At 45.4% G+C, this 12,500-nt stretch overlaps 1 protein-coding gene across 1 annotated transcript in view; it reads right to left on the bottom strand.

The window, feature by feature from the left end:
• Positions 1-12,500, bottom strand: part of LOC135093649 (neuronal PAS domain-containing protein 4-like) — a 170,359-nt gene that overhangs the window by 103,154 nt on the left and 54,705 nt on the right. The window contains 3 exon segments of the mRNA XM_063993108.1: positions 4,566-4,672; positions 5,799-5,965; positions 6,642-6,815. Coding sequence (XP_063849178.1) covers positions 4,566-4,672; positions 5,799-5,965; positions 6,642-6,815 — 448 coding nt within the window.

Genomic DNA, 12,500 nt, shown 5'->3' with positions numbered 1-12,500 from the left:
AATGACGGGGATGATAAAAAGGTTCTCCAGATATTTTCGTGCAGATTAATTTCCCTGAGCTGGATATTAAGTTGTTTTTTATTTCTTTGTTCTCGTTTCTGTTTGTTCAAAAGGCGATTCGGGAAAGAAATGTCCTTCCTCGCATTATCGAGCTGTGGCGAGACTAGCCCGTCAAATTATTAAGAAAAAACAATAATCAGGCGTTTTTTCTGGATCAGTTTATATAACGCCTGAGACTCTTAATTTAACTCTAATACTAATTTCCAGCGCCTCACTCTTTATAGTCTGAGGCGCACTGCCAATTACCCGGTAAGTTTTTCTCCACTTGGGTCTGGCGAGGCTTTCCGGGAAGTTTTATATTCTTGCTTGGTATTAGCGGAGCGAGTGAGGACGCGGATGGCCGGGAGGGGAATTAGGCGAGGCGGATTAGAGTGATTAGATTAAGTGGTGGACCGGGAAGACGGAGGCAGGGGTGGGTGGTGGTGACGGTGCTATCAGATACAGTAAAAGGCGCTATACTCGTATTTACACACTTCCCAGACAGTGATCTGTAAGAGGTAACATTTATGAGGTCTTTGGATTTATTCATTTATTTATTTTTTGCTATTAAAAGATATGTCTCTCGTCTTAGTATAATGAGGCAGGGTGTGACGTCCTGTCTAACCCGCTGCACTTTAAAGGGGATGTCACCCCTGTGAGTGTATAGATAGCCCGAGACACGCACCTCGCCCTTCCTGTGTTCCGGTAAAGCTCCACAAGATACATGGCCTGCACGTGCCGATTTTTGGCTGCGCGAGGTAAGGAGGAATGGGGACACGGGAAGAACAGTCAGCCATACATACGTACACACATAATGGCGTAGACAAGCACACAGTATTCACGCAGAAGGCCACGTCTACAGGATAAATAGAACATCACCAACACACGTGCAGGCGAGCACAGGCACACCAACAGCCACCGGTGGAGGACACTGCACCAGCACGCAGGTGTCGCCTCCATACAGCGCCAAGACACCCCCTGCAAGCCCCGCCATTCACATGATGCGCCGCGCCCACCTTACCTCACCTGCTATTTTGGCACACGCGCACGCGCGCGCACACGCACGCACGCACGCACAAGCACACACATACACACACACACACACACACACACACACACACACACACACACACACACACACACACACACGAGCACAGAATTACTAACACACTCAGGGAGAGAGAGAGAGAGAGAGAGAGAGAGAGAGAGAGAGAGAGAGAGAGAGAGAGAGAGAGAGAGAGAGAGAGAGAGAGAGAGAGAGAGAGAGAGAGAGAGAGAGAAAAAAAAAAAGAAAAAAAAAAAAAACCTGGTCTTTACATCACACCTTTGTTTACGATAATAACACGACAATTGCACACATAAAATATTCACGACACAATTACGAGGGTGGCGTGAGGGTGCCATAAAATATGGTATTCTGGCGGCACTTATCTCCCTCACGTCACCCCGCTGCCCATCACCACGCCGGGAACTGCTGCACCTCCTCCACTGCCTCTTCGCGCGCTGCCTGACCTTCCTTCATTAGCTCCCGCAGGGTGATGGAGCGTAATGGCGGACTAACTCGGGGCCTGACTGGTGGTAATATGCGAGCCCAGACAGCGACTCTCAATGGCTCTAATAACAAGGCTAATTAGTCGCCGCACGCATTCCCCTAACTGCCGCGCCGCCTCCTGCTTCACTAGGCTCTCGTGGTGGTGCTGTGTGTGTGTGTGTTTATCCCTCCTCACTACATGCACCCCCCACCGCCATACACACACACAGTAAATGTCAAGGAAGTTACATCGCTAGTGTTGGCAATGCAATATATAAATACACAACTAACTAACTAGCTTGCTAAATAAATAAATACATAAATAAATACGTAAATAAACAGGTTATCGTCCAGGAAAAACGAAGAAAACTATTCAACAATTTTCCTAAAGCTGTCAGTAAAAAAAAATAAAGAAATAAAAAAAAAGCTGAAATATAAAGATTGCCGTCGAAAAAAAAAAAATAATAATAATTGGCTTAAAGACTCCTGATGATTTAAGTGGGCCAGCAGCACCTTGCATTCCTCACCACTCCAGTGCATTGCGTAAAACAAGAGTGGGCCACGTCCCGCTCACTCACCCACGCACCATTTTCTTATGCCATCCAAGTAACCCCATTTTCTATGCATCACTGTGAAGGGAGGACGTTCACCTCTCACTCTTCTGATAAGTCTTAATATAGTGCCCCTCTCTCCCCCTCCATGTCTTCTGCTTGCCTCTCTCTCTCTCTCTCTCTCTCTCTCTCTCTCTCTCTCTCTCTCTCTCTCTCTCTCTCTCTCTGAGTCCCGCAGCAGCAACAAGTCTTAAGCTTGTATTATTTAACGCTTTATTCTCTCACCAGACTTACATTAAAAGGTCACAGAGATGATTAGTCGTGCTCTTATGAGTACGTTCAACTCTCACTAAAAACCATGAAAACACCCTTGCACTTTCCCCCTCTTAGAGAATTTCAGCTAAAACCAATTAAATGTAAGAGATAAGGCGTGGAATTTTTATTTATTTATTAATTTTTTTTTTGAGTGGAGCCTTTAGAAGCATCAGTACCAGCAAAGCGAGATCCTACGAACACTAACCGAGAGCAGCATTCCATTACCGCACGTCCGAATCACACACTTACAGTAATAAGCTTCTAAGGTGAGAGAATCAATAATAGACTCGTGAGTACATTATTCAATGACTGAAGGGATGAATTAAGTTCTCTGTAAGATGTATCATTCCGGTGAAATGTATTGTACTCTATAAGCTACAGTATTATAAAGGGCTTAGAATTATATTGGGTAGTGTATCTTGTTGACTAAAGAACTCCCAATATTTTTGGCTACTGTATTGTGTAAGTCTGTGCAATAGTACTGTTAGTGTATTGCATTGTTATTGTATTATTTTAACTGCATTGTACTAGCTAACCATATTGCCTGTTGTACGGCACTCTATGTGTGGTCATATTACACACACACACACACACACACACACACACACCGCTCCCCTCACCCACTCTCCACACAGTGTCACCCCAGGGGAAGTATAAATCCGATATCAATCAGAGTTACATAAGCAAGTTGCCCCGCGGCCCGCCTCCCTTATCGCTCTTCCCGTGTCGTCGCAGCGTGGCAGGGATGATCAGACAGCCCAGGGTCGTTAATTGTGCAGCACACTGGCACGACGAGCGTCTTGCGAGGGGAGGGAGGGAGGGGGAAGACGACAGGGAGGGAGGAGAGGGCAAGGAGAGAGGAGATGGAGGAGAGGAGAGGAGGGGGGAGAGGGAGAGAAGGGTAAGGGTTTCCCACACTCTCTTCCTTGCTAGTAGTCATAGAAAATGTTGCTGCTATCCCCCACACTACTAAAGCTTAAACTCTCTCTCTCTCTCTCTCTCTCTCTCTCTCTCTCTCTCTCTCTCTCTCTCTCTCTCTCTCTCTCCGTCAGTTTGGGCAGAAAAGGAGCGGATCAGCCCGGCAGTAGTGAAATGGAAGTGGCACGTCAATACTCTGGGTATTGCACGTGCTAGGGACATGACTGGAGGGGCGGGACGGGCTGATAAGGCCGCTCGAGTTACGAACAATTGACGTAACACATGGGGCGATAAGCGAAGACTACTACGGAGAAGAGAAAGGCTGGTCAGTTCCTGTTAGGTAATATGTGTGTGTGTGTGTGTGTGTGTGTGTGTGTGTGTGTGTGTGTGTGTGTGTGTGTGTGTGTGTGTGTGTGTGTGTGTTATGGTTTACCCAACAGTATGTCAATATGGAAAGTTAAAATCATACTCCTCTTTGAAGTCAGGTCAAACAGAGAACCTGTAGAGCCACAGCAGCTTATACATACGAGAGAGAGAGAGAGAGAGAGAGAGAGAGAGAGAGAGAGAGAGAGAGAGAGAGAGAGAGAGAGAGAGAGAGAGAGAGAGAGAGAGAGAGAGAGAGAGAGAGAGAGAGAGAGAGAGAGAGAGAGAGAGAGAGAATGCTCAACGTCTCTCTTTAAACTTTAACAAAAGCCAAGTTCAAGAATAACAAGTCAGTTCTGCCCAACTCACCTCAAAAATAAAAAAATAAAAGTTTGAATCTCTCCACGAACAAGAACAAAAACTTAAAAGATCAGACTATAGTTTTTCTTAACATTCAAACCTCCTTACTTTTTCACGTTCTTCTCTCACCTCCTTCTACCTTTTCCCTTCTTTCCATTTTTCAACCTTTTCTCTTTCCTTTTTCACCTATTCACAGCTTCTTCTTTCCATCCTTCCCTCCCACTTTTTCACCCTCTCTTCCTTACATCTTTTCTTATTCTCCCCTACCTTTTTTTCATTCTAACTTCCCTCCACGCCTCCTTCCTTTCATCCCATCTTTCCCCACTTTCTTTCCCTATCTTCCCTCCCTTCCAACCAATATTTTTCTTCTCCCCTTCATCGAATCTTTTTATCCTCCCTGCCTTCTTTCACCTTCCTACACACCCCTTCCCTCAGGTCCTACATACCAGTCCGGTGCACCCCAAGACAAGACAGACTCGAGTACTCACGGTTCTTGTAGGCCTCCTGGATGAGGTTAGTGTCGAGGGCGTGGTGCAGCTCGTACACGGAGCGGCCCACCAAGTCCTCCGACATGTAGCCACAGAATTCTTTCACGCTGTAACCCCGAAGTAGAGTTAGCAGGTGGACAGGATGTGAAGTAATAGGTATGTTGTTAGGTAGAAAAAAAGGAAGGAAGGAAGGAAGGAAAGAAGGAAGGAAGGAAGGAAGGAAGGAAGGAAGGAAGGAAGGAAGGAAGGAAGGAAGGAAGGAAGGAAGGAAGGAAGGAAGGAAGGAAGGATGGAAGGAAGGTGTAAAGAGACGAAATAGAAGGTAGGAAGGAAGGAAGGAAGGAAGGAAGGAAGGAAGGAAGGAAGGTAAGGTAAGGTAAGGTAAGGTAAGGTAAGGTAGGTTGGTAGGAAAGATATGAGGAAGAAATGTATGCAAATACATAAAAAAAATATGTAGGTAGATAGATGAAAAGAAAGGCAGTTATAGACAGGTGAAACAGTAGGTACATAGGTGGGTGAGTAAGAAGACAGGTAGGAGAGGCAAGGTGTACAAGAAGGTAAGTGAAACAATGGATAGGTAGGTTGCTAAGTAGGTATTTGGTAGAAGCAGTAAAAAAAAAAAAAAAAAAAAAAAAAAAAAAAAAAGGCAGGTGAAGGCAGCTGGTGCGGGAGACAAGAGGTGTGGCATAAAGGTACTTGTAGGCAAGGGAAGAGACTGACAAGCGGTTAATGGAGGAATGCAGTGTGTAAATGTGTAGATGGTATGAACATATGGCATTAATTAGAAGTTAGTAAGATGACTCTGGGAATATTATACTAAACTTGGTGAATCAGTCGAAAAAAAAAACAAAACAAGGTGAAATGTGTATATAAATAAAATGCAACGTTAAAAAAATAATTTAAAAATTACACACAAAAAAAGTTATGCATGAACTACAATGATAATATTCACCAATGGGAATTATAAATCAATTAATATCACAAACGAAATTTAATATTAAGGGAAACTAATAAAAAAAAAAATAGATCAATTAATGAATGAATGTTAAAGTAGGGGGTTAGTTATCGAAAAAAAAAATTATATATATATATATATATATATATATATATATATATATATATATATATATATATATATATATATATATATATATATATATATATATAAATCAACATGAGGGGAGGAGAAAGCGAGAATGAGGGAGTAATGAACAAAGGCAGGAGGAGACCCACTTGCTGTCAACGTAGGTGAACTTCATGTCAAGCGAGTGTCTGCTCACGAAGGTTTGCTTGTCGAGGGGAAACTCAATGTTGGAGGGGTGCGGCACAGGTATCGCCAGGGCCACCAGCCACGCCTTCTCAGCCCTCTCGCCCACCACCTCGCCGATCACCTGCACCACCTGTCAGCCACGTACACACATACAGTCACGCTCCTCTCCACTATAACAACACCAGTCCTAAGCACCACAGCAACCTTAATCTTCTGAGTGCTATGGTCTCCACTCAAGATTAATAGAATGTTGTTGAGCAAGTTACGAGTATAATTTTGAGAGACACAACTGACACCACAAATGATGGAGTAGCTTCAACATTTTAGTGTCTGTAGTTTTCTTTTTCGTCAATAAAAACTTCACGGGCAAATAAAATACAGCCATTATCTGTCAAAAGGTTAAGAATGATGAGCTGCCATGGCACCACAATAACTGAGTTATATAACATTTACTATCTTAAAAGTTTTCCTTCATTCATGTGATACATATATAAAGTTTAGTGACTCGGGATATGAAGCCACGAGACCAAATAAGTAAACAAAGGAAATACGGGGAAGAACAAAGGTATTGAAAGAAGAAAAATAAGCTGGAGGGAGCTCATGTGAGATCCAATAGAAAGAGAAAAAAAAAAGTAATATGGAAGAATATGGAAGAATTAAACAGACAATAATAATAAAAAAAAGATGGTGAGAAGCAATCAACTTTTTTTTTCTGAGGAGGAGGAAGAGGAGGAGGAGGAGGAGGAGGAGGAGGAGGAGGAGGAGGAGGAGGAGGAGGAGGAGGAGGAGGAGGAGGAGACAATGACCTTGTCGGTGGCGTTTTTGAAGTTGACGGAGCGGCCCTTGCTGGTGAGGGTACATTTGAGGCGAAGGAAGGCCCGGCGAGGGTGGTGGGGGTTCTTGAAGGAGGTGAGCTGCTCCACTTCGCTGTGATCTACCATGTTAGTGTAGTGGTACAGCGAGCTGCCCATCACCTCCTCCTGAAACACGCAAAGAGCCACACATTAAAACAAAGAAAGATAAAAAATAAACAAAAATAAATAAATATGCAAATAATAAAATACAACCAAGGATTCTTCAGTGCGATGTGTGTGTGTGTGTGTGTGTGTGTGTGTGTGTGTGTGTGTGTGTGTGTGTGTGTGTGTGTGTGTGTGTGTGTGTGTGTGTGTGTGTGTGTGTGTGTGTGTGTGTGTGTGTGTGTGCAGTTTCTGGTGGTAGGACAATTAGAGCAAGGTCAAAGTAGTTCTCAAAAAAAAAAGAAAATGAGAGGATACGAGACAAAACGCAATTTTCTGAGAATCTTCATCTTTAATTCACGGCCTGACGCACCGTAATCGTCATAGCTACTGCCATCTTGATAACCGTGTCGTTTGTCCTCATGTTTCCTGTTGCTAGTTTTTCACTTTTCACACTTCATATTCTGAACGCCTGTCGTAGTAATTTCATGTTCCCACTTACCCCAATCACGTAGAGAGGACTGAATCTTCCTCACCACCTAATTATTCCCCCCCATACTCTCTCCTGTTCTTTATTTCTATCTCCTTTTCCTTCCTGTCTACATTCCTGTCCTCTACCTTCAATACTTCCCTTGTACTCAAACTGCGTCAAAGCCTCAAGAATAGGAAAATATCCATCTCTCCTTCCTACTCCTCGCTTGGCTTCCCCGCAGCACGCATGGGGTGGGCGACTGGGCGGTGTGTGGAGGAAGCGGGTGGGGCAGGAACACCTACGGACATTTAACGCTGAGCCACATGGCGCCACGGCAGAAGGAGCAGGTTCCTCTTAGGTATTATAGAGGAATCTCACATTTCACACCCCTCGAGTGTCGTCTTAAGCATGGGTTGCCAGAATTGCCGTGATTATAATTTGCTCGCTCACACACACACACACACACACACACACACACACACACACACACACACACACACACACTTGCTGTCATCGTAATCATCACCGTCAGATTTACTGTCAGGGTCATTGTGACAAGGAAGTGATAATTAGGAGTCGTTTGGTACATAAAAAGGCCTTCATTAGGAGAAACAGTCGCCAGGGATAAAATATGGACTTCAATGGGGAACTTCTCTCTCTCTCTCTCTCTCTCTCTCTCTCTCTCTCTCTCTCTCTCTCTCTCTCTCTCTCTCTCTGTCAGGTACATTTATACTACTAGAGACTGTTCCATATCCTCTTTTCCTTTCCTCGCCGTCACCTTCCTACCTTACGTCTTCCCTTTATCTCCGAACACTTCCATTATTCTGCCACCCCCCTCCCTCACAGGACAAATTCTAAAGCTGACACACACACACCTGGCACCTGTGACTTCCCTTCCGAGAACCTGACGCCTCACCATCACCACCACCATCACCATCAGCGTCTCGTAGTGTGGGAGTGGCAGCTCGGGTGTGCCACAACACATGGGCGCCGCGCCAACCTCACCATTCTTCCATATAACACGTCTTTTTTTTTTTTTTTTTTCAGGTACTCGTGACTCATGCTGCTATAAAGTGAAGCTCGCTGATCAGGAAGACACTGAAGCTCGGCAGCAAAAAGCATCCTGTTGCTTGAAACTGAAGCTCGGCAGCAAAAAGCATCCTGTTGCTTGAAACTGAAGCTCGCTGGTCAAGAGGGCATTAAAACTTGACCGTGAAAAAGGATCCGTGTTGTTATAAAATGAGGCTCGCTGATCAAGACAACACTGAAGCTTATTCGTGAAACAAAGGACGCGTATTGCTAATTAACGAGGCTCTCTGATGAAGAGGATACTGAGACCTGCTCGCGAAAAAAAGAGAAAAAATAAAATACCCGTGTTGCTATGCCTTGGAGCTTTCAGATGACACTGCAGGTCGCTAACAGGAACAGTGGTGGGTGCACGCAAGTGTCATGTAAGTGTTTACAACATGAAGGTGAGTGGGGAGCTGCACAGGGGCACTGATCAAGGGACGCCCTTGGGAACTATGTGGGCGAATTTTGTTATATTGCACTACAAGGCTGTTTGCTGCGCCGCCACAATGGTTCCTCTTATGAAGTCTTGACTCTGAGGGCGAGTGGAACTGTTCCCAGTGAAGGACTTGTTTGTGCGTCACACGGCTCTTCGTGAATTTTACAATAAATTACGAGCCAAGCGTAACTTTATGGAATGAAGCGACGGAATAGACTGAAAATGGACGAGACTGGATGACATTACAAGGTATGGAAGATGAACGAATTGATATGGAAGAATTAATTAAGAGAAGTAACGAGGCTGCGTGCGGAGTGGCAAACAGGCTACTGGCGCCGCCTTGGACGCTGCGATAAGCAAACCCGGCAGGAAGGCAAGTCAGGAGCAGAACTGGTTCCGCTCAGCATCTTTTAATGAGGTGTATGAAACAATGTAGAATTGAAATTAAATGAGCCACTGAGGCACATGTGACGCGCTGCCCTTCATTAGGCGCAGAGGAGTTAGGAGTCACCCGTGTGGGACGGCAGGTGGCGGCGAGGCCTGGCCGCTCCTACCAACTAGTGCCGCCCCTTTATTAATGCAGCGCCTCGCCCCTGCCTCGCCATGCCGAGAGAATGCTGTCCACGGACCTGTGAGGCTGTTGTGACCTCCGCCGCCCCACACCAATACCACACTGCCGTCTATCTTACCACACCACCACAGCCACCACCGCAGCAGCCTCCCGTCCTTCACACCTGCGATGCGCACGCTGCAGCACTACCTTAGTAACAGCGACACGCGTGTATCATAGTGGCGGCAGACTCAAAAAACAGTAGTACCAATATATCTGAAGGGTTACATAAATTGAAGGAATAGTTTCAAGTAAACCTTCGTAGTGTTAGAAAACATATCCACCTATTATGACAAGCAGACCCATGGCAGTGTCTCTGAGGTTCACTAGCACTACCAAACACTCCTAAATTGCTGAAATTTTTTTTTCTACCTCATGCCTCTCTTTTCGGGAAGATGAAAAGTAAAAGTTGTACCTCCACATAATCACACAAGTGGCTGCAACATAAATAGACACACCAATGACAGTGCAGCTGACAGAATCTCACGTTCCTCCAATATCAAAACATCTGCACGTGAAGTAAACACCCTTGCTACACTTGCATCCAGTGAATCCAGACTTCTTAGTACATTGATAAGATTACTGCCCATTATTACCGATCATCGCTTCATTTATTTTGTTCAGTATTATAAGGAATATCTTGCGTGGTGATATCAAGCCATCATCATTCCAATATTCAATAAAAACACTGCGGACTGAATACGGACAGGTCACCACCACCACCACCACCACCACTGCGACCACCAAGCAGAATCACCATGAATGCACCTGTCAGCCACACACCTGAGCCCTCCACTGCTTCAGGGCACAAGACAACACCACCCATTTACCCATCCACCCCCCATCCCCATACACACCCCCACACATACCCACACAGAGAACAGGTGACGCTAGAGCCCAAGTAATCGCCCCTCTATGATGCTTCCAGACAGGTGGTACAGACTGGGAGTGTCATGGGGGTGACCACAACAGGCTTACGGGTAGGGGAGGAGGAGGAATGTCCAGTGATGTCCTTTAAAGGTGGCTGAGTAAGGTGACGCTTCTGTTGTGGGGGGTATGGAGAGGGGGCGGGAGGTAAATGGAGGAGAGGAGGGAAGATAGAAAGGACGAGATGATGGAGAGGTGGATGGCAGGTGGGTACGATTAGGAGAGTGGGTGAGAGGAGTGGAAGTTAAGTGAAGGATAGGAAAAAAGGTGGATGGAAGGGAGGGAAAATGTGGATAAAGGGGAAATGGAGGAAGGAGGTAGGTGGAGAGAAGGAAGGAGAGGAATTGGGGGTGAGGGAGATGGGAGTTGAAGGTGATGTGGAGGGGAGAGAGGGAGAGAAGAGAAGAGAGTGGAGGAGAGGGGGAGGCGGGGAGTGGAGAAAAGAAAACGGAGAGAGGGAGCACTACACTAAAGGTAACAACAGCTGCACCTGGTGAGTGAAGGTGCGTAGGACGGAGTGTAGACAAGACGGTGAAAATGAAGGAGAAATGATGGTGATGATGATGAAAAAGCGAGGAAAAGCAAGAACGTGAGGATACAATTACAGGTCGAGGATGGGAGGGAGGGAGGGAGGGAGGGAGGGAGGGAGGGAGGGAGGGAGGGGGAAATGGCGATAACAATAATACCAACCAACAGATTTATAGACTTGCAATAGTGACGTCTTCCTCCCACCTCCCTCTCTCCCTCCCTCCCCATTTTCTCTCCCCCTTACTCCCCCACCTTTTATGGCAACCAAACTAAAAATAACCCTGCTTGTTTTTCTTTCTAATAATTCTCTGTCTCTTTCCCCCTGTCTAGTGATAAATTTGTCTCTGTCCTCAAGTCTTTGTCCATCCTTCCCTTCATCTGCTTACCTCTCTGACTATCCATCTATTTCTCTGTCGATATGTTCTCTTCTCCCCCCACACCCCGCCTCCCCCAAGAGTATTAATTCCAGGGTCTCTACTGTTAGCGGTGTTGGCAATGGCACTGCTGCAGGGAGGGAGTGGCCCGGGAGGACTGCCAACCGTACCGGGAGTGGCACAACAACCTTAATGCTTCTCAGTGCCAGTGCAATCATTATATATATATTTTTTGCAAACACTCTCTCTCTCTCTCTCTCTCTCTCTCTCTCTCTCTCTCTCTCTCTCTCTCTCTCTCTCTCTCTCTCTCTCTCTCTCTCTCATAATGTCTTTGTTCAGCACATTCTTCTATTTACTGGATTTCTTGCTTACTTTCTGTGCCGCCAACCTAAGCAGTCATTATCCCTAATAAAACTCTCTCTCTCTCTCTCTCTCTCTCTCTCTCTCTCTCTCTCTCTCTCTCTCTCTCTCTCTCTCTGATGTTACTGTGAACGCCCTTCTTATTTTTTCGTTTACCTGTTTTTCGGTTGCTATCATCAGTTACCACCACCACCACCACTACCATCTACACCACCGCTTCCATCTACACCACCGCCACCACCACCACCAGCACCACCACTACAACAACAACAACAACAACAACAACAACAACAACAACAACAACAACAACAACAACAACAACAACAACAACAACAACAACAACAACAACAACAACTACTACTACTACTACTACTACTACTACTACTACTACTACTACTACTACTACTACTACTACTACCACTTCTTATCTCTTCAATCTCCCTCCCTCCTCCATCGTCAGTAGTTAAAATCTCATCTCTCACTTTTCGTACATCGTCCCTTACTCCTCCAGTCATAATAATAAAAGAATACCTTACCAACACACGTTCCTCCCTCCACTATCACTCCCATCTCTCTCTCTCTCTCTCTCTCTCTCTCTCTCTCTCTCTCTCTCTCTCTCTCTCTCTCTGTGTTGCGCCAACCCCTCCTCCCCTTTTCAATTCAATGTCACCCCTCCATCTCAGTCCTCCCTCCTCACTACTCTCTCTCTCTCTCTCTCTCTCTCTCTCTCTCTCTCTCTCTCTCTCTCTCTCTCTCTCTCTCTCATTACTGTACAACGAGGAGAGAAAATGGCATTAGAATTATCAACTATGAATTTTAAATAGTCTATCTGGTGAAAAGAAAACAAATAAATATAATAATGATAGCTCCACTCCTCGTTCACAAATGAGTTTCGTCTCTCAAAATAAAAATAAGGAAATATTCAGATACA

The sequence above is a fragment of the Scylla paramamosain genome, chromosome 3 (assembly GCF_035594125.1).
Source record: "Scylla paramamosain isolate STU-SP2022 chromosome 3, ASM3559412v1, whole genome shotgun sequence".
Classification (NCBI taxonomy): Eukaryota; Metazoa; Arthropoda; class Malacostraca; order Decapoda; family Portunidae; genus Scylla; species Scylla paramamosain.
This window is presented reverse-complemented; position numbering and strand designations above follow the sequence as displayed.